Genomic DNA, 21,634 nt, shown 5'->3' on the forward strand with positions numbered 1-21,634 from the left:
TTTGCTAAATGTTATAAATGGTGCTGTAATACAGTTATCAGTCTGGGAAAACAATGTAATAAAAAAAAAATACCAGAAAATAAAATCTGTCTTCTAATTCTGCTTTATCAGTTCTACATGCTAGTGCTGATCATTAGAGCTGTTTGTTTGAAAAAAAAGGTCTTTTTCTTCCCTCTCTAAAATGAGTTATTTAACAAGTAGCTCAAGTGTGCAGGTACTTGCACAATTATTCTGTGTGTCTTAATAAAAATGTGCGTGTTAATGATTTGATTTTTTTTTTTTTAAGAAATTCAGTCTTTAACTTGATGTTAAATTTCTCTTTTGGGAGCATGGTTGTGGAAAGAAAGCAGAATTTTTCATCAAATCCTCATTATCACTTTTTGATTCTGGCTTTTGAAAAAGAATATATTCTTCATAGTAGCTGGAGGGTTTTTAACTGTTGTTAACACATGTTTTTTGTGCTAGGTAGTTTTGGACTGTGAGCTCCCTAGGGAATGAAGTGTAAAGATGTGAGTAGCTATTTGTGACTGTGTGGAGTTCGGCTGTTTGTCTCTGTCCCCACACACGCTTAGGGTGGTTCTGGCAGGCTGTGTCTCAAAAGATGGGTCTGGACTCCAGGATTTTTTGGTCTTCAGAATTGTTTATTATATCTTATCTGTAAAGTCCCTTCTCTGCCCCACTGGGATCTGACCAGCACGGCAGCCAAAGGCACTCTGGCCACTCCCAAGGCGGGCACATCTTTTATAACAAAAACTACGTATATCATATTTACTTTTTATCCCCAATACCTATCACCCTCGTCACCGGATACATTCTTACCCCAGACCAATCCCCAAATGCCAACACCACAGCAGAAGATGGATGACAAGAAGAAGGAGGAAGAGTCTTGTGACCTGCCCTGTTTCCTCCATCTTGTGTCCTTAACCCCCCTGTACAGAAACCCCAAAATCTGTAATTTACCCTATAACTACATTTTCCCTTCACCATTCACACCCGGGTAATTCCCACAGGTTCCATCTTCTCATACATCGGTGGCACATCCCTAGATGGATCAAAATCAAGCCACCAAGTGCTTTTGGCAACATTCCAAGACTCCCGAGCCCCCCAAGGGTTCTCTCGGTAGCTCTGGACATCAGGAGTGATGTTCTGAGTTCCCACATGACTGTTGATAAGTTTTTAAGAAATATAGATGAGGACAAGTTTTGGGCTTGCAGCCAGTGTATCTTTCCCATTTGTCTCCTTTTCTACTAGTCTGTTTTCTGTCAGCTCTAAGAACTTAAGTTTTTACCTTGCTGAGTAAACCATGCTTTCCTTTGCAGTATTTTGGGGGTGCTAGCTGCCCTAGCAGACCTTGAGGGAGTGGTGTCTCTCTGTCTGGTTTGAGTGTCCTGTGTGAAGATTGTTGCAGTGGGCTTCATAATGTGCTGAGGAGGAGAAAAGATCAGATTGAGATCTTGTGGAAATTAACTTTTATCTAAGAATAACGCTGAGAAAAAAATGTCAGCTTTAAGAAACTCTCTATGTAGCTAGAAGTAGTTGCTTTTCTTCTTTTAGAAAATACGTCCAAGTATGTTGTAAAATTAACATGAGCTTCTGGATAAATACAGATAGAGTTTGAGCATCTGATCTATTCTTACTCTTTTTAGGCCATCATGACTGCACAACCTATTTCCAGAGAGAGCAATAAGATGTCTTATTTAGGTATTAATGTTTAAAAGCTTAAAACGTAAATGCGGAAGAAAGTACTGTTTGATTCTTTGGGTGGAAGGTGGTGTGGTATGTGTTTCTTAAATTTTGCTCTGTACAAGTACTGTGACTTACGGCTTAAGCATAATTTCTTTCCCCCTCTTTGAATTTAGGAAATAAATCTCATACAGGAAAATTTCAAAATATTCCACTCAATTTTTGTTTATTTGATAAACTGTTACAAGCTACAGTGTGCTTTGCATATTGTTGTATACCTTTGGTTTATTGCCAGTAAGAAATTGTATGTATATTTAAAATATTCTAGTAGTCAGTAATGGTTATTGTGTCTGGTTGTTGCTTCCCAGAAGGCAGAATCTCTGTATTCCATATGGTATTCAGGAAGTCTGATCTTTCTGTAGTCTTTAAGAAAGCATGCATTTTTAATGTTAGGTCTGTTCCCTTTCCAATCTGAGAGCCTGCTACTCTGAGTAGCAGTTCTGACTCAGAATCTTTTTCTTGCAGGGTCTCTTCCAGTTCCAAACAGCTTTGTCTCCAGTCAGAGGTTAATCCTTCTTGTTGACCAGTGTCATCAGAACCTGACACAAAATACTACCTTTTAGATTTTACCTTTCTGTGAGCTGAGATGCTCTAGATAATGCTTGAAAAGTGCTTCAGGGTTTCTTTCTATAATAATTAAAAATATATCACAGTATTTATTACAGTTTCTGATAATAGTAGCAAATGAGTTTGCAGTTTTTTTAATACCATGTTTTTGACATTCAACATAGAATGCAATAGAATGCATAGAATACATGCCACCTGTTTCTTATGGGCCTTTTTTTTTCCTTAAGTCCACTGTGAAATTTGACTGTAAAGGACCACCACAATGCTCCTGCCTTTTAGGATGTGTTGGATTTGAGCTCTGTGAACTTTGCATGTCATCTTTCTCAGTTTTGTAGGGGTTTTGTTAGCTTTGGGTGGGGGTTTCTGGGGGTGCACTTGCTTTTTTTGTGGTATTCCTAGCTAGTGTTTTTTTTTTTCCTCTTCCAAGACGTCCTCAGATAGCTCTCAAAAGAAAATGGTCTCCATTTCAAAAGCAACCTTAAGCCATCCATAATTTAAACTAATCTTTAAATGCTGCCTGGAATCAACGTGTAAGCCTCCAGTGGTGTGAGAAACCTTTGCTCTGAGATACAGAGTAGTATGTGCAAATTCTATATTCAGTATCTTTCATGTTTTGATGCTGTATCTGCTTTCAGGTGTCAGCCACTTGTTAGGAATGTTTTCAAGGACACAGGATGAGTGTCAGTCATACTACTGGTACATGCATTTATTTAACAGCTCACTCCCAGAGACTTGCTCCTTAAAAAAAAATGGTGAGTGGGTGTGTTTGCTTGGTTTTTTTGGGCAGCAGTTTGTTGCAGAAATGTAAGTGCAAATACACTGCCTTCAAGAACTGCCTTGAATTTCTGTTGTTAGCTCTCTTGGGGGTTCCTTCCTCTCTACTCCCTTAAATTTGTGTTATCCTCTCTTCTCTGTTGGAATTTTGAGCTAATCCAGAAGTGGATCCAATCAAGTAGTTGGGGCTGTCATCTCACTTGATAGGAGTTTTGCCAGATTTATGGCAAGATGAGCTCAATCTAGAGCAAATGAGTTTTATCAGTTAACATTTTAGTTGCTTAGTTTGTGTTTTCTTCCATGAAGATGGACAGTGTTGGAATTTTTTTGTTTTAATAATTTTTTGTTTCGTTCTGAAGTTGTACTGGTGCTACTCAAGACACTGTTTAATGAACACTTCCTGTTAAAATTTGTTTGACAGGCAAGATAAATCATGGCTTCATTCAAATAGGTTCAGTATGGATTAACTTTATTTTTTAGAGCTGCTCTTCTAGATCTACTCTCAATTTGATAGAGATTTTACTGTCTGAAAACTGGTTGGTTAGATTTCTCACCAGATTTTCCCCCAGCCTGCAGGAGCAATTTCAGTGCTGTGTCTGTTTGAAAATATCTGCCACCCCCAGGACTCTCCTTTCTCTTGACTACAAATCTTTTTGGTTGGTTGGTTTTGCTCCTGCTGCCCCATTTGGGGAAGGTGGAGAAAACCAGCACAAAAATGGGATGTTGAAGAGTAAAAACTCAAGTGATCAAACACTACTGGTTAGTGTGTGAGCTGCCTTTTTTGGAACCTTCTCCCCCCCCTTTTTTTTTTATGATGAGTCTATTGGGAATTGAAAGCTTTTTTATTTTTATTTTAAAGAATTCATCAACCTTATAGTTGTCAATTATATTAACAGTTTTTTGGAAATACTATCTGAATGCATGTAAGGTAGAAACGAAACCACGTGCATGGGTTTTGGAACATGATAAATTTTCTCTAAAAGTGACCTAGGTGTGTATATTTTTTAATAGATAGCTCTTGACATCACTTTGTTACTTCTCTGTAACTTATGTCTTCATGAAACAAAAGAAATCAATTGTATAGTTTTATTTTTCTCTATTTTAATGTACTCACTTCCACAGCATCAGTGGAAATACAAAGCACTCCTGACAGTAGTTGCTAGAATGGCAGATTTTTCTTCTTTTCCTCCTGGAATTATTTGTTCTTTTTGGCCTTTTGTGGGTCTTAAAGCTTATAGTGTTACAGTTTGGGTTCATGAGTTGTTTAGAACTATCAGATGAGATAATTCTTAAGTTTAGGTTTTGACCTGTCAGAGTCACGAAGTTCAGTAAACGTGATTTTATTTGAAATTATTTTATCTTACTGTACAATATAATTGGTGTAAAATATTCAGGTAAATATTTTTATTTGAGACCAGACTCAGTTTAATTTAATCTCTTAAAAACTGCAAACATACTGACTTGGTTGAAACTGTGACAGCATCTGGCAGTCATTTCAGCAGGTGTTTGTATGATGATATTAATAATACACACACACTCTTCCAAATTTGTTTATTGACTTTTATGCTTCTCTCATCAACAAATGTGATTATAATGCTTTTTATGTGTGTTACTGCCTGATACTGTTACATTTTAAAATAGGGTTTTTAAAATATTTTGGAGGCACTGTATTTTAAAACAGATATTTCTGCTCTTAAGCAGATGTATGTTGAAGTGTGTTTTAGGGAAGGATTTTCAAAAATAGAGCTCTGGCAGTCTGGTTTAAGAGTTTTTTGGTCAGGGAAGGGCAGTGTGCAGTGTTGAAGAAATATTACTTGGTGAGCAGCATCTTTCTGAAGGCTCCCAGTGTAGCTGCCTTAGTCTGCTCAGGGCTTACAGGGAGCATCTGGAAAGCTAAAACCAAGCACCAAGGCCTACTGCTCGAAGAGGTCACTCAAGACCTTCAGTTTTCCTGGTACTGTTTCACTTGGCAGTAGCTACACAGGCTGCATCTGGAAAAATAGGATCAGTTGTTATTCCTGAAGTGTCAGAAATCCATGCAGAAGCCCCTCAGAAGTGTGGCAAAAACTGCTGGTGAGAGATATCATGGTATCCTTCGCTTGTCTTCCTTGGTGTTCAGATGGAAAAAGATTTTAATTCTTCTGGTGCCTGCTGTGAGTGTGTGCATATTCCTTCTTGTCATCTGTGCTGGCAGAGCAATCTTTTAGGAGGACACACTGCAAGAAAATGAATATATTTCTGTTCTGCTTAGCAGTCCTTCAGTGTTTCAGCCAAACTGACCTTTCCTTCCATTTTACCCCACAGGCTTCTGCTGTCTCTTTCCAGCAGTAATATGTTCTGTCCTTTGTGGCCTCCATGGGTGGTGTTCTGAAGACCTGACTGGAGTTTATCTGTGCCCTTTCCATCACTTACTGAGAGATCAAAATTCTCTGCTTTGCTTTCTATTTTTCCCCCTGTTATCTTTGCTTATTATGCTGTTGCCGTGTTTCCTGTGGCAATTTTGAACCATTGCACTGACCATTCAGAGCTGAGGGAAAAACCCAGCTGTTCTGACAGTCATCTTGTGTTTTCAATGCAAAATAGGGAGCAGGGGGAGCTTGAGACACCATGCTTGAAGTCCCCTGGTAGTTTCTGGGGGATATTAGTGACAGTAATCATAGTTACTGTATCAAATGTAAAATAGAAACAAGGGCTGAAAATCCATCCCTGCTGCAGTGTCTGAGTACATTTGCCTGTTTTGCTGTGGGGAGCCTTGGGGCTGGTGCCTGAATTCCTACTGGCAGGGCCTGCTTCACACCCACGGCTGCTTTTCTGCTCTGGTGTGCCAGGGAAGGCTGGGAGCTCTCCTGGAGCAGCTTCTGTCTTCTGCCTGCCTTGTTAAATTGAGAGGGTGTTTTCCATCAGAGATGCAAAGAAAACCAAGTGACTGAACCATGAGTGTGCATTGAGTCTGCTCTGAGGTCACTGACCTCCCACAGGCAGTGATCCCCATGCTGGGCCAGGCGTGCCTTCACAGGAAAATTCACTGCAGTTCATCTCTCAATGTCCTTGAGGCTTTTTGCATAATTGATAAATACTTATCCTTCCTAGGTAGTGGAGTGCTCAGATGCGAGGTGTGCCTGGGAAGCAGCAGACAGGGAGTGTGAGCCAGCTTCCAGCTGAAGTGCGGAGATGGCTCTCTTTTAAAAAGTGCTGGGTCTTGATAGAAGTTTCACAGTTCACTTCTGTCCTTAAAGACCTGTGCTGTTGGTGGTTCTTCCCAGTCATGTGGTCTTGTGGCTGTGCTGAGCTGGACCAGCTGCTGGGCTGGCTGAAGGCTGATCATGGAGGTACTTGCAGGTTAATTTTCAGGTGGATAAATGAGCTGATGAAGCTCTCCTCTATTGCTCTGAGAGCCAGTGTGGAGGTGTACACATCACCGGTGAACTTCATCTTTGCCCAGCTTCTGTCCTCTATTTGGATGTTGTGGCAGTGTTGTGATCTTTAATGGTATGTGGCGAGGTTGCCATTTATAAATATCTGCTAAGGCAGGGGGAAAATAGTTTGGGGTTTTGGTGGTTTTTTTCACTGATGTAGCAGCTCAGGCTGCATGGTATGCATAATCCAATATAAGCACAATGTTTTGTAATTTATGTCAAAAAACCCCAAACCAGAAACCCTCAGGAAAATCATGAGATTAAGATTTTGAAATGCTAATGAGTCACTTCAGAATTGCATTGCTTTGTTTTTTAAACAGGCTGCTGTAGTATTGGGAGTTTTCTTGGCTGCATATTGGGTTCTTTTTTGTGTTGTGTTGTTTTTTTTTACATTAGTCTCTTCAGCCTGATATATTCAGGAAGACTGCTGGCTCTGTGGCATTGCTTTTATGGCTATTATTTTCACATCACATTTTGCCCAGTTCAAGAAGAAAAAGGCAATTAAAATCAAAAGGAAATGCTAAATTTTCTCACAGTTAAGCATCTGCAGAAAGTATATATTTTTTTTAAGTGGAGTTGGCTTTAATTTATTTTCTAGATGCTTTTTGTTCTGGCCTTTTTAAAATTCTTGCAGCTTTATAATGTAATGTTAGTTATAGGGCATGCAGTGATGAGTAATTATTCCTTGCTTGTTTCAAGTATGTTCCATAAATATATGAACAGGGAAAAGTGAAACTAATGAATCAAAGCCTTTAGAATTATACTCATGACACTTTCGGCACTTCTTTTTTTAAAGGGCAGGGAGAAAATGCTCTTACTTTTTCAAGTGTAATTTAGGTGAAGAGAATGTATGTATTTAAAGCTACCTCCATTTTACAGAAGGCTTTGTGAGCTAGCCTGAGCTATTCCCAAAATGTTTGAGGAAAACTCAGTCTTGAGTTTTGTACTAAGTGCTATGTTTACTAAAGGATTTCTTGATAACATTTAGTTAATAATTGACACTTCAGTGTTCCTCATTCTGCTGATTGTGTTAGGTAAAAAATTTGAAGTAATGAGGTGATTGAGTTAGCATAGTGAATTAAATGCTTGCAGAGAAACCAAAAGCCTAGGTTTTTGCTTTTTGTTCAGCTGCTTTTGGTGTAGCTGCTGTGTGTGTGTGTGGAGAAAGTACACATGAAGGAACTTAGATTCGTATGCTGTGATATTCTGACTTTTTTTTTTTTTACTAGAAGTACTCAGCTCTCTCTCAGCACTTCCTCCCCACCCTTCTGACTATGTACTTACCTGAACATTTCTGTAGCATTTCCCTGGTATAAAGCAAAACTACAATTCCAATTATCAAATTTCTTTTTTTGTTTGCAGATGATGATGTACCTGCAGATATGGTTGCAGAAGAATCAGGTCCTGGTGCACAAAACAGCCCATACCAACTTCGCAGAAAAACTCTTCTACCTAAAAGAACAGCTTGTCCTACAAAGAGCAGTATGGAGGTAACTTCTTTGGGTGTAATTGTAAAGGAAATGTTACTGTTTCAGGAATATGAAACCAGTTAGTATTTTTCTTAAATTATCTTAATGACTGAACTAGTTTTTATTTATTTCATTAAAGGGTGCTTCTACTTCAGCTACTGAAAACTTTGGTCACCGAGCAAAACGTGCTAGAGTATCTGGGAAATCCCAGGATTTATCAGGTAATAACTTTTGTACAAACAAAGGGCAAGGGAGAAGGAGTTTAGACATTTTAACATCATACATTCTCCCACACAGACTGTCCCCAAACTATTTTTCTGTATATTCTCCAACTAAATACTATGTACTCCAACAGTAATGGGAAAAAAATACCAAAACAAAACTCCAGGCTTATTCTGATCTTCAAATTTGGTAGCATGATTTTAATCAGCATTTTTTTAATCTGATCTTTTGTTCTGTCTGCTTCACTGCAGGCGTGTTTCAGTTGTTTTTTTATTCTCATAGTGCTGTGTAGTTATATCTAAGCTGCTGTTAGGAGCAGTATTACTGCAATACTTAATTACCATTTCTTATATTGATGGCATTGTTCCATTGCATTTTTATGGGTAGTTTGGGTATGTCATCATAGCACTTCATTGTGGGGAGAGGGAGAGACTTGGTGTATTTGTAAATAAAAAACAGATATACCTGCATACATAATGTATGTAGATTTTTGCACACATCTATGGTAAATGCACGTTGTAGAATAAACACACATCCAATACATGTGTATATAACTGTATTGTGTGTGTATTTTATTTGTGTGCACACACTTTGTAGGTGTATACAGGCATACACCCCCTGCTTGTTCTGTTTTCTGTGTAGTTTTTCAATCTCTCTGCTTCTGTCTTTTTTGTCTCCTGACACACTCTTCAGTTCCACAAGATCTGCTGTCGGTTTTGCCTGGGAAATCTACACCAGTGCTTGCCAACTCCCATTGATGTGGTTTCTCCTGCTTTTCTTGCTTCTGTTTTTTTTTTTTTTTTTTTTTTTTTTAGTCCACGTCTCCCTTAATATTGTGAATTAAAGCTGAGCAGCTGGCACAAGACTTTGGGTCTGTTTTCATGTCTTCTGTTGAGGTCTGCTCTTTCTGGCTTCTCATTTACTCCATAGCATAGTTTTTTGTCTTTTTTTGTCCTTTTTCCGCTTTGTTTTATTCTCCCCCTCTTTGATCAACTCTCTAATTTCAGCAGCTGTTTAAGAACCATTTAACTTCAGATTTATATTCTTGAAATAGCCAGAACCAATTGAACATAAACCTGTGTCATTTTGCATTGATTCATTTCCTGGTTGGCTCTCTGGAGCCTTGTGCAGAGTTGTCTTGTCAAAGACTATTTCTCTCGACAATTCTTACTTTTTCTTTCATTTCTTTCAGTTCTTTTTTGTGTTAGTCATTGTGCTTTTACTCTCCCCCTTTCTTTAGTTGAAAGTGTGTAACTTTCCAACATGAATGACACTGATTTCCTGAGGAATTCTCCACAGTTTTACTGCACATTCCATTTGTTAGATTCTTGAGCTCATGTGGGGATTGTGGAGGCTTCTCCAGAATGGAATTGACAGAGCAATCACTGTAAACAGTGATTTTACAATTTTACTTTTAAGACTGTGTTCAAACCAGTTGCAGTGTAAGAAAGGAGTGTCCTCCTCAAACCATTTTCCAATAATCTCTTTCCCAGTATGGGTGAGAGTTATTTTTTTTATTCTCCCTGTTGAGTTTCTAGGAGATTCCTTTAACTTTGTACAAGTGTTGATTCTGGTGAGATTTATTTTAACACACAGTCCCCTTCACCTCACGTTTTTTGTTGGCATTGGAAACGATAGCTGTTGTAACTGAGTTGTAGGTGTGAGACTTCTTGGATTGTCATGAGTGGTGACTGTGTATTGTCATCTGGGCTGTACAGGTGTTTATTTTAGAACTGTAGATGAAATGATGGCAAGGGACTAGAAATACAGGAAAATTTCTTGGTGGAAAATTGTTCCTTGTTGTACGGACTCCGAGTGGAGGAAAATTCAGTGAAGTTGAAAGGAGAAATGCCAGTCAACTAGAGTTTCTAACTGGAATGAAGCCAGGAGTCAGAAAAATGTGTATTTTAATACAGATTTCAGAGTTAGTTCTGCTGGGAGTGTTGCTATTTTAAACTTCTCTTTTCACTCAACTATGGATTTGCAGTATGTTCTGAGACTTGAGGTTACTGGCTCACTCACTGATTGTCCTGTACACTAGGAACATGCATAAGTTTACAGAACTTACTGACTTTTTAAATTGATTTTTTCCTTTTCCTATTGATTTCCTGAGATACTTTCCCAAGAACAATACATGCTATGTTTCTGACATATTTCTGCTTCTTAACAAGAAAAGATTTTTACTAAATACGTCCCTATAGAGCAAAAGCTATTTGTCTCCATCTTCTCCACTAAAATGGACAAAAAAGGCAACCATATAAGACATAATTTACAATTTTGGATTCTTGGGATGGTATTCTTGGTCTTCGTACAAAGAAGGAAATTCACTTTCTGGCAGCTTTCCCTGCTCTTTGTCTTCGTTTTACTTTGCTAGCCCTTATCAGCTAAATCATCAAAACTGAAACTGAATTAGCTTTGTGAATATCCTGTGGAAACTGAATGACATAACTAGCTGTGTTTGTAACTTTCAGGTGTGCAGAATATTAATGCTTACTAAATTATAAATAGTTCAACTGTCAGCTTAGGTTAGGGCAAAGATAAAGATTGGTCATGACCTCTCACACTTCATTCTTATTTTTATTTTTGTCTGGTTTTGACACTTATTTGAAAAACTGGTTGGGGTTCTTTTAATATGTGTATGCATTTTGTCCATTACCTTTACTTCATCAATAGGCATGAAAGTGTCAGGAGTAGTAACATATAAAGCTTCTGATCTGGTGGCCAGACGAGCCTTTTTAAACTGTTTTGGCTCATTTTTGTAAACTGAGAGGAGGAACACATTGACTACATCCTTGCTTTGACACATTACTAAAAGACATGCAAGATGTGACGTGTGGATTTATAGAACAAAAGCATGTTCGTCTCTCTTGGATACAGAGAAGTCTTCACATTAAAAAACAAATTAGCTTTTTCAAATTATACTGGAGAATTTCACTTGGTAATCACTGTATCAGTGATTTGAGTGGAGAAATCTTAAATCAACCCCTGCTTAATTGAGCAGAAAGGCAATTTAAATTAAATTGCTCACTTCTACAGGATTTTGAATAAAGCTGAGTGAGGATAGCAAACACCTGTAAAATCATCATCTTCATTTTGAAAGCAGTGCCTAGGTTTCCAAGTAAATGCAACTTGAAAAATTGCAGGGGCAAGAAGGTTAATTGGGGCTTTAAAACTTTTATTATTATTTTTATTTCAAGTGTTTTGACACTTTCTCCAAGTTGCTCCTTGTCCCTTGCAGTAAGGAAACACATCTGGATTTCAATTTTATTCAGTTTTGAGATCGGGCATAGGAAGGAAAACAGGACTATAAAGTTTGAAGCAGTCGGAAGGCACTGTGTTAGTGAGCTTCTCCATTGAATAAGAAATTATTCAAGGTTCTAACATGGATAAAGGAAGAAAAAAACCTGCAGGTTGTTTATGGAAGTAACTGCTTAAATTGTGTGCCTCAGGGATTTTTTGTATTAAAAGGAGAAGACAGGTCATGGAAAACTTGGGAAGATTGTCTGTTTTGCATCTGCAGTACAGCATTTCAGCTTTCAGTAAGACAGTAGAAGACTACATCTAACTGGAAAGCTACCAGAAAAATACTAATTCAGAAGCAATGTCCAATTATTCTGTGATGCATTTCAAGAGTAATTAGGACTGTAGAACAAACTGCTCCTGCCTGTTTGACACAAGGAGGACCCTTTATACCTCCAGTGGAAAGAAAGCTTTTTAAAAACCATTGATAAAATGTTTTTTGGTTTATTTTAAACCAGCATTGATAGTGCATGTAACGTTTTTTGGTGATGCCCAACCATGTTTCCCTTACTGGCTGTTGTTAAGCTCTTCAGGCTTCAGGCCCCCCAAGTGTGTCTTGAGCAGAAGGCCTTTCCAGACTACTTGGATTTCATAAGTTTTACCAACTTACTGGATTCACCCTGGGTCATAAGACTTTGTTTTGTTCTTTTCTTGAAACTGTCTTGGCCAGCTTCTGGGCATTCATTCCTGTTTCTTTCTTTGTGTCCCATGCTAGCAATTCTGTAGCTTGCCACGGACTACAGCAAGGAGCTGATCATGAAGAAACTGGAGGAGGATAGGATACTGTGGGAGCAAATAGCTGTGGGCATGTGGAGTGATGGCACTTACCACTTTGGCACAGCATAGATTTTTGTTGGGTTGAAGTGGCACATACCTGTAGTTCATGGGTGTAAACTGTGATACTGCTGTGAGCAGCTGTCAGCTACATAAATACATAAATACATCAAGTGCATCTCTGGCATCTGACATGAAATTGGCACTCTGGAATCACTTAGGGGACATTCATATAATGGCACAGTAAGGAACACTTTAAGGGGAGGTGCTGCAATCTCAGGAATATTTCAAAATTTCTACTACCTGGTCTGATCAGAGGTGTAAGCATGATACTCTGGAAAAATCACTTCTATCACAGTACACAGCTTCTGGTGATATGGTCTGCAGACCCCAGTTGAAGGTGGGGTAAAAAAGTCACAATTTGGTGCCTGCAGTTTCTGTCTTCTCCATCTTAACAGCTGAAAATAACACGTTTCTTTGTGCTGTCTTGCCCAGGGGAATCCTGGGGCACTTTGTTTTGTTTGTATGTGAAATCTCACATGGATACTATTTTTCAGAATGTTATTCTCTCATATTTAGTAGGTCATCTTTCTTAAGGTCACTTCAGTAGGCTTCTTGTAGTAGCCAAAATGACAGTCCTGTTGCTCCTTAGGCTCAGGTGTTCTAAGAAAATATGGTGTTACATGGGGGCATTACATGGATCTAATTGTGTGAATTTAGCAGGCACAAACTTCAAATGCCTTGCATACAAATGCTCTAAAGTTTGGAAGCTGCTCTGTGTGGTTGTGCCTTTAGGATCATAGAGAGGATGCTGAAGGCATTAGCCAAAGAAGTGACCTTTGTAAGCAGACCTCACCTGCTTTGAGGGTTCCTGCCCCAGGAGGTTCTGGTGAGAGCACAAACTGCAGGCAGGGCTTTCCCCAAGGAGCTGTTGTATGTGGAGTGTCCGTAGCAGGGTTTAACAAAGTGCACTCCTGTCTCCACACAATGGCATGGGAATACAACTTTCTCCAGCCTCTCTGAAGAAATGCATCTGGAAAGACTAATACTTCTGGTTTAGATTTTTCATTTTAAAAGGAAGAGCATGAAAAGAGTAAGGGGAGGGAGGAGACTTTAGAGTTACTGATGGCTGTTGATGTCCTACATCCCAGATGTCCTCTTTCCCTATGTGTTCATTGTGGGAGAACAAGGAAGTCTTCCTAGTAGTTTTTCCAGAGTGTGACTATTTCTGATTAAATTCTTTTGTGTTTGAAAACATTTGCAGACATTTTGGCTTTGGGATTGCATTATTATTATTGTATAGATAATGTGGGTTAATTGAACCACAATGAAGCTAATAGCAGTGAGAAGTCAGCTTTTCTGGAACATGCACAGTAGCCTGCTTAACATCTGCACTTCTTTGCAGAATAATTCCTCCAATAGAAAAGTTGGAATCAGAAGTTTGGAAAGAAGTCTTGCAGTCTGTAAATTCTGAGGATTTTTTGGCTTTGGTGTTAAAAGAAACAAGCTTTAAAAAAAGGCTGCCTTGAGATAATTGACATTTTAAATGGGAACCTTTCAAGTAACAAGTTGGTAATCTTTTGCAGGGAGAATTTGAACTTGCTAGATACGTCAATAACCTTGTATTGATTACTGTTTAATAGCAGCACCTGCAGAGCAGTATCTTCAGGAGAAGTTGCCAGATGAAGTGGTTCTAAAGATCTTCTCCTACCTGCTGGAGCAGGATCTCTGTAGAGCAGCTTGTGTGTGTAAACGCTTCAGTGAGCTGGCTAATGATCCAATTTTGTGGTAAGTGAAAAGCTATTCCTCATTATCTTGAGAAATACTAGATGTGCTGCTCAAGTTGCCAGTACAATAGAAAAATTGAAATGCTGGTTACAATTAGTTGAAGGAAAACCAGTTGTATTTTCTTATGTCTGGTTTAATTAAGCATTATTTTTGTATTATATGTATTAAACGGTAAAACTTGATTCTCTGGTAGTGTAAATACTAGTTAAACAGTGCCTGTTTTAAAAAAATCAGTTCCTTCAGTTGCCATTCCTTCTTCCCCCTTTAATGTTTTTTTAGGCTACTGGGGGGATTGTGTTACTTTACACAGAAGGAACAAAACATTTCTTCAACTTAGATGCAAGCTTTGTATAGTGTTACTTAAATGAGGTTTTTGTTTGGTTTGAGTTTTGTTTGTTTTGTTTAATGGCTGGATACTTGGGCTGTTTTCTTACATGCGTCTGGTCTACCCCGGGTTATTGAGAGTTTTAATAAATGGGAACTAAATTTGGGTTTTTTTATAAGGAAAAAAACCAACATATTTCTTAAGCTGCTTTGTTTTAAAAGTAAAGATTAGGACTAAAATAAAAATAATAAAATAACATCACAGAACTACCCATTTTTCTGTCCTAAAGACAGCTTTGGGGATGCCTTGTCAGATGAATTACAACTTCTGTGACTCAGTGTCATCCTGTAAGTCTGGGCTTAATATTAGCAGGCTTAGACACTGCAATTATTTGCATTCTGGCACTAATGAAAAGAATCCAACTGCTGTGTGCCGTTTTCTTCTTTTTAAACTACTGTAATTTGTTCACTGATGAACTCTTTTTGGAATACAGTGCATCACTTGTTCTCAGTGAATGCATTTTTCAGTCTTTTTTTGGCAAGGTGAGGAAGAGGTGGTGACATGCTTGGTCTTAAGTTTTGTTATACTTGTGCTACTAGCTTTTGTAAGTGTTAATGCTGTAGTTAGTGTACAGTTTGAGTCACAAATAGTGTCTGTAACTGCTTAAGTTTCTTCATGAAAATTGCATGTTAAGAACGTTTTCTCTTGGCTTATAAAACTCACACAAATTTTTGTCAGAAAAACACAAAAGTCAATACAGCAAAAAAATTGGTTTTAAGTGGTAGGTGCTGGTCTTGGTCATATTCACAGTTACTGGCAAATTCTTCTCAAAAAACCCCAGGTTTTTAGCCTTTGGTTTTATATTAAAATGGAAGAGTAAAATGGAAAATTAAAATTAACTTTCTCTTCTGTTCAGGAAAAGATTGTATATGGAAGTATTTGAGTACACTCGTCCAATGATGCATCCTGAACCTGGTAAATTTTATCAGATTAATCCAGAAGAATATGAACATCCAAATCCCTGGAAAGAAAGCTTCCAGCAGCTGGTAACAGTTTTATTCATTTATAGTCAAATTCATGGGTATTTATAAAAGTAAAAACACACACTTCTGAAATGTGGCTGACAAACAGTAATTACCTTGGGTTTAGACTTTAAGATCCTTGTGGTGTTGTGCAGTAGGGGGAATGCAGAAGTTATTTCCTGTTTCGAGGCACACTTTAGGGAGACACCACATGGTAAAGTGGAGTCCTTGAGTATCCAGCTCTGCTGTCTTGGGTTTTGCATCACTGAAATTTTGTGTACAAGATTGTCATGGTCTGAGACTCACAGTGTGAAAGATGCTGTTGTGATATCCTACTAAACCAATGTGTGTGCTGGTTATCAGATTTGTGTGCATCTTCCTCTGGTGAACCAAACACATGTTGGTAATATCACTTTGGCTTAATAGTGATTTACAGCTGGCCTGACTGGAGGTAAACAACTTTCCTTTTAGGAATGTAATTGCACCTCTAATCCAGAATTTCAACGGTATTGAACAAATGGCTGGGCATGATACTAGGAAAACATAAGTAAAGGAGATAATCAGTGTGAGTGTACCACACAGTGCCATGTGTTGTTGGTTAGTGAATTTCTGAAGTGCATTGAGGACAAATGCTTGACTTGGCTTCTTTGTTTAGTATTCAATCACTAGTGAAGGTATGGGATTCTCTTTTCCTCACTATATAAATGCAGTTTTTTTGGCAAGCTGCTAGAGAAACAAGAGATGGAAGTAAGGACAGCTCTTGTGGAATGCTTCAGGTGTATGAGGTTTTCCAGTCAGTTTTGAGGCTTATGGCTGTGTAACTAGTTGGACTCTTGGCTTAGTTGATCATTCCCTTAGGCTCAGACTGTTTCTGGTGTTGCCATTTCAAATTGTGTGCCTGGAGTGTGAGGTCAGTATATGTTCCTTGCTTCCTGGGATAAACTGATATCAGCAAATGGCTTGTTAATTAGGGAATTAGTAGATCTGTCAGTGCATTCAGGCCCACCTGTCTCCATGCTTCTCACAAACTCTCTTCCTTGTTTCAGTACAAAGGAGCACATGTAAAGCCAGGTTTTGCTGAACACTTCTACAGTAATCCTGCAAGATACAAAGGAAGAGAAAATATGCTGGTATGTTTATAAAGTAGTTCTTAAAACTGTTTATGTATCTGTATAAATGGAAATGGACATTACTCTAAATCTGTTCCTTTTCTTCTAGTATTATGATACCATTGAGGATGCTCTTGGTGGAGTTCAAGAAGCTCATTTTGATGGACTTATCTTTGTTCACTCTGGTATATATACTGATGAATGGATATATATAGAATCTCCAATCACCATGATTGGTGCAGGTATGTAAACTGGGAGCATCACTGTCTCAAACTTGTGTTAATTACCATGTTAATATACCGTGATACTCAGGTATATTAAATAAATAAATATAAATGCCTATTTTCCTTCATCTGCCTAGCAAATAAGTGGTTTTGTACAAGCGTCACTAACTCAAAAGTAGCTGATGCTTCAGACTGAAGTGCTGTTGTCTGCTTGCTAGTTCTCAGAATAACTTAATTTATCTTTTTATTTCATTATGAGAAAAAAATTGAATTTGTCAGAAAGCTTACTCAGTAATAGGACTGCAGTTGAAACTTTTACATTCATACATATGTGTGTATATATATATATATAAAATCCATCTCCAGAGTAGAAAGCAGCAGTGACAACAAGCCCAAATTAGTATCTGTCCCATTTTCTTCAGTATCATAATTCCATCTTGAGGAAGGAAATGAGAGCATCTAGCAGAAAGATTCTGAGACTGGAAGTTCTTCCTCTGTTGTCTGTTGCCAACTGTTCCTCTGAACTGGAACCTCTATGGAGAAGGAAATAAGACTTGGAGAATAGGAAAGGTTTAGGAAGTTAATATAATATACCAGGGTGCAAACTGTGATACTTGTGGAGCTGCTTGCTTTTCGTGTCACTGCTAGGAGCTTGCTAATTCCCAGTAGGGAATGTAACTGATAGGAATTCACGCTGTACTACTGTCTGGTAGAGATTTTGGTTAAGGGGTCTCAGACCCCTTGCTCCTGTGGTGATCTAGAAATGAATTACCTGCTGGTTTGTGGTTTTGAGAAGCTATCTCTCTGGGTTGGTTGGGTTTACTTCGTTGTGGGTTTTATTAAAGGCAGTGGGTTTGGGGGTTTTTTGTTTGTTTTGGTGGGTGTGTTTCCTACAGATATTTTCTTTGTTTTGCAAAGTCTTCTTTTTTGGTATTTAACTGTTCTCCATACCAACTGTTTTGTTCTTGAGTGAAACTGTTCTGGCACTTCTTGCCTGGGTTTTGCAGCCTTGGCAGGGAGAATGGTTTTGAGCAATGCAGGCAGATTGTTCCAGTGTTATTCTGAAAAATTGTCCCCACAGATCTGCAAAATGTGGCTGTGTGAGTATGTGAGTTTGTCAGTTTGTGACTGCATTTCTGGAGCTAACATCTGAACATGCCCACTTACAGTGCTTTGGTCTGTGTTGTGGAGAGCTTTTGGAGGACAAACTGGATTCCTTTTGGATGAGACTAATTTACAAGACGTGTTCCTGGAATACTTTTACTGCCCTTCAGTAGCCAGTGTGTGTTCAGTCCCAGGGACCTGGTGAGGACCAGTGCCAAGCCCATCCCTTCTCCCTTCCCTGTCCTGCAGCATGTGCTGGGGGTGCCTGATCCTCAGCACTGGTTCCCTCTGTGGTACCACTCCTGTGTTAGGCTGCAGTGCTTGCTCATGGAGATGTGGCCATAGATGAATAACCCCTGGCTGCTGTTTCACAGAAGAGAGGATTACAGTAAAAATAGGGCAGATCATATTCATGAAGTGTTTAAAATCCAGAGAAACTGGATCGGCACTGTCCTAAGAGAGAAAATTTCCCAGTCACTTCATGATACTTGAAATGATATCTTGAATATCTGGGTAAACTTCTGCATGTTCTCTGTCTCCTTTTAAGTTTTGAAAAGCCATCTGCTTTTCCTTCCTCTGGAATTAACCTAAGTTATTCAGAAAAACAGTTATCTTAAGTACAGTCCTTTAAAAGCCAGGGATCTTTATTGTGTATTTTTGTAACAGAATAGCTGTCTGGGGGAACAAAACCTCCAAGAGGAATCCAGCAATGCTAGATGTATTTATATTTCAGTTTTTGGCATTGCTGACTTCACTTCCTCAGACTTTCTCTTCTGAATGGTGAGTGACATTGTAGAGAGAGTCAATTTTCATTTGACTGGAAAAGAAAACAAATTAAGTGAACCGCTAAGCCTTGGAGAACTACCTCTTCTCTGTTCAGTCTGGCATGCTTTTCAGAATGGAAGGATTAAGGCAGCACCAAATCTCTCTGCTTTTCTACTCAAATTTCTTTAATAGTTTATTCTTCTGGCTTCAGAAGAAGCACAACATTATTAGAAAGGCAGCTTAACATACCTTGAGCTTGGAAGAAGCTTCTGCTTGGTCACATAAGCAAAATGTCCTTACAGAATAATGCCTGGTTTTCTTTTTTGTTCTGTTTAATTTTGGGGTTATTTCTTCCCCTAGATCTCAGGGAAGGAGTTGGTTCAAAAGGAAGGCTTTGGAAGTATTACTAGTACTCTGGCATATCTGAACTGCCAAGAAAGAAGCAAGAGGAGAGGTTCTGTAAGAAAATTGTTGCATCTGGTTCAGCAGACAGAAATACCTTTGAATTTTTAAAAAAGAATTTTATTTTCCAGGGTTGGAGAGGGGGGGTGTGTTTGCTGCAGGAATAGGAGCCTTCCATGGAGTGCTCATCTCACTCAAGACAAAAAATCTCCCAGTTGCTGAGTTTCAGCAGTTGTACAGACATGTTCTTATCTGAGAATCTTCACTTAATATGTATTTTCAGAGTTACAGCTTTTGTTTTTTCCCTTCATTTTCCAGTTGACTTAAATAATATGCAAGGAAGTGAAAATTGATTGTCAAAAGATCCTTGAGTCAAGAAAAAATTAGTAAAACCAATAGGAATGGTTATTGTCATTTTAAGGGTGGAAAAATCTAAAACTGTAAGAAAACTATTATAATTGGATATTGTTTTATTTTAGAGTGCAAGAGTACTTTCACATGCCTGAGTTCTTCGATTTTCCATTCTGCATCTTTGCTATTTTGGACTGGTTTAGACCTTTGTGGTTTACATCTTGTAGACTGTAAGATCTAAAAGAGTATCTGGTTTTTGCTTGGTGCAGTTGGACAGGGTCACAGTTAGTTTCTGCAGAAGGCAATGATTTTTTATCTTCTAATGCAAGGAAAAGGGAAATTGTTTTATTCCTTATGAGGAATTAAGTAATTCTGAGGCAATATCCAGTTAATGTAAATTTCTTTAGACAGGCTTTCTGTTCCATTATGTCTAAATGGTCTATCCATGGTCCTTAAGCTGAGCATGAAGTCTGATCCTGGGGAACATGACTCCCTTAGGTTCCAGCAAACTGAATTCTTGGGAGCTGTGTTTTGCTTGATTACAGAATTAATGGCCCTTTTCTTCCGTTTCCAGTTCTAACATTGATTTCTTTATTCCAAAGTGGTCTAATCCAAAAGCTGAAATCAAGATATTTCTCTGAATGATGATTTCACAAAGATTAAGCTGAATGTTGCAGAGAATTTCATTGGTGCATTTGGAATGAAACTAATGCTTAAGGAAATCGTCACTGTTTTCCTAGGGAGACCTAAGTGCGGTGATCTTTCTAACTGGCATGTTCTGTGATGGGCGCTCTGGGACCTTCCCAACTCGGAAGTTGCTGCTTGTGTAGAACTCGTGTGATGAGAGGAAGGTGTCCGTAGAGAACATGATCCAAGTGCTTTGCAAATAATTCCACAAATCTGTTTGATAGTGTTTCAGAGAATCCAATGTGAAGTGCAGTTTTTCTGTGCCACCCTGACATTTCTGATACTGGTTTATGGCTCTCGTATCCTCCTTGGGACTCTTGTTTATTTCCTGAGTTTGGTTCATGTGCAGTACTGTGGTGCTGTTCCTTTCCATGTGCTGAAACACATAGATTTGTTTATGCCACTGCGTTTGCACCATGGTGAATATATAGAAATGTCACCAAACCACAGAAATATGTTTTGTATGATGACACAACTCCTCATCAAAGCCTCTTTTAGTTGTTATCTGGTACTAAGTGAGTAGTGGTGTAGAGGAGAGCCAGACTACCTTAAAGTATTTGCAGCTCTGCAGTAATGAAAGCGGAGATTGAGCTTTTAGATAGTGAGAATAAGCTGGATAATAATGTAAATGTTGCTTCATTCTGACTGACATCTTTCTGCCAGAGTGATAAAGAACAGGACATACCACTTGTCTGTACTAATGTCAACAGACAACAGAAAAGGATCTGCTCATGAGGAATCCTGTGCGTAGGCTTTTCAATAAAATACAGAACTCAGGACAAATACCTGCTCACGTTTGGTTGAGTTGGGCATGGTTTAAAGTGCTATCAGATAAGTTATCTGCTATAGTGTGTGAAACTTCCACCTTTATATTTGGTGTGTTGAGGGAGGGCTGCTTCTGGCTGGCATGTTTAATGTGCAGGTTTGAATCAGATAAACGATCTTGCTTGTGAATGAGCATCATTGAATTTATTCCTGTGAGTGGCTGAGGTTAACTGGTGCTCCCTCTGCTGGCTTGTGCCATCCCAACATAAACATCACCTGCCTTCGGATTAAGGGTAAAGAATCGAGCAGAGCCTCACTGGTAACACAGGAAATCAAATGACACATTATAGCATTTTGCAAGTGAACCACTTCATTACCTTTTGTACATGCTGCCAGTAGTATAGTTCAGTCTAATTCAATAAGTTGTTTTTTTTTTATTTTTCAGAAAGAATAATGAGGATATAAATTCAAAACTCTGAATCCTGCATTTGAGAAGTGTGGGGAGGTCACTTGTAGGTCATGAGTAGATTAGTAAATAGTGGATCATGTTAGTGATGGAATGTATGTTTTTAGCATTAATAAAAGGGTTTGGAATAGCAGAAGAAATCATACTTGGAGCAGAGTTAAACTGCCTCTAGATTGGTACACATGTCTAAGCTGTTCATTGTAAGTAGTAGTCAAAAAGTAGCTCTGTAACAGAGGAGGTTTTTCTCATAGTACTAGATATTACTGAATTGGTGCCACATTGTCTTAGTTAAAGACTAGTTTCTTCATTGTCTTTGAAACTTCCTTTATTAAGATCCTTTTGACAGGAGGATTGTTTATGT

The 21,634-nt window shown here is 38.5% G+C and overlaps 1 protein-coding gene across 2 annotated transcripts in view; it reads left to right on the forward strand.

Moving 5' to 3' along the window:
* Window positions 1-21,634, forward strand: part of FBXO11 (F-box protein 11) — a 71,569-nt gene that overhangs the window by 27,665 nt on the left and 22,270 nt on the right. The window contains exons 2-7 of one of the 2 annotated variants that reach the window (XM_030236495.2): window positions 7,863-7,990; window positions 8,109-8,190; window positions 13,912-14,053; window positions 15,295-15,424; window positions 16,447-16,530; window positions 16,619-16,751. In XM_030236495.2, the coding sequence (XP_030092355.1) occupies window positions 7,863-7,990; window positions 8,109-8,190; window positions 13,912-14,053; window positions 15,295-15,424; window positions 16,447-16,530; window positions 16,619-16,751 (699 nt within the window). Of the gene's footprint in view, window positions 1-7,862; window positions 7,991-8,108; window positions 8,191-13,908; window positions 14,054-15,294; window positions 15,425-16,446; window positions 16,531-16,618; window positions 16,752-21,634 lie in introns of both variants that reach the window. The other variant, XM_030236494.2, reaches the window with a different exon arrangement.

The sequence above is a fragment of the Serinus canaria genome, chromosome 3, assembly GCF_022539315.1.
Source record: "Serinus canaria isolate serCan28SL12 chromosome 3, serCan2020, whole genome shotgun sequence".
NCBI classification, from domain to species: domain Eukaryota; kingdom Metazoa; phylum Chordata; class Aves; order Passeriformes; family Fringillidae; genus Serinus; species Serinus canaria.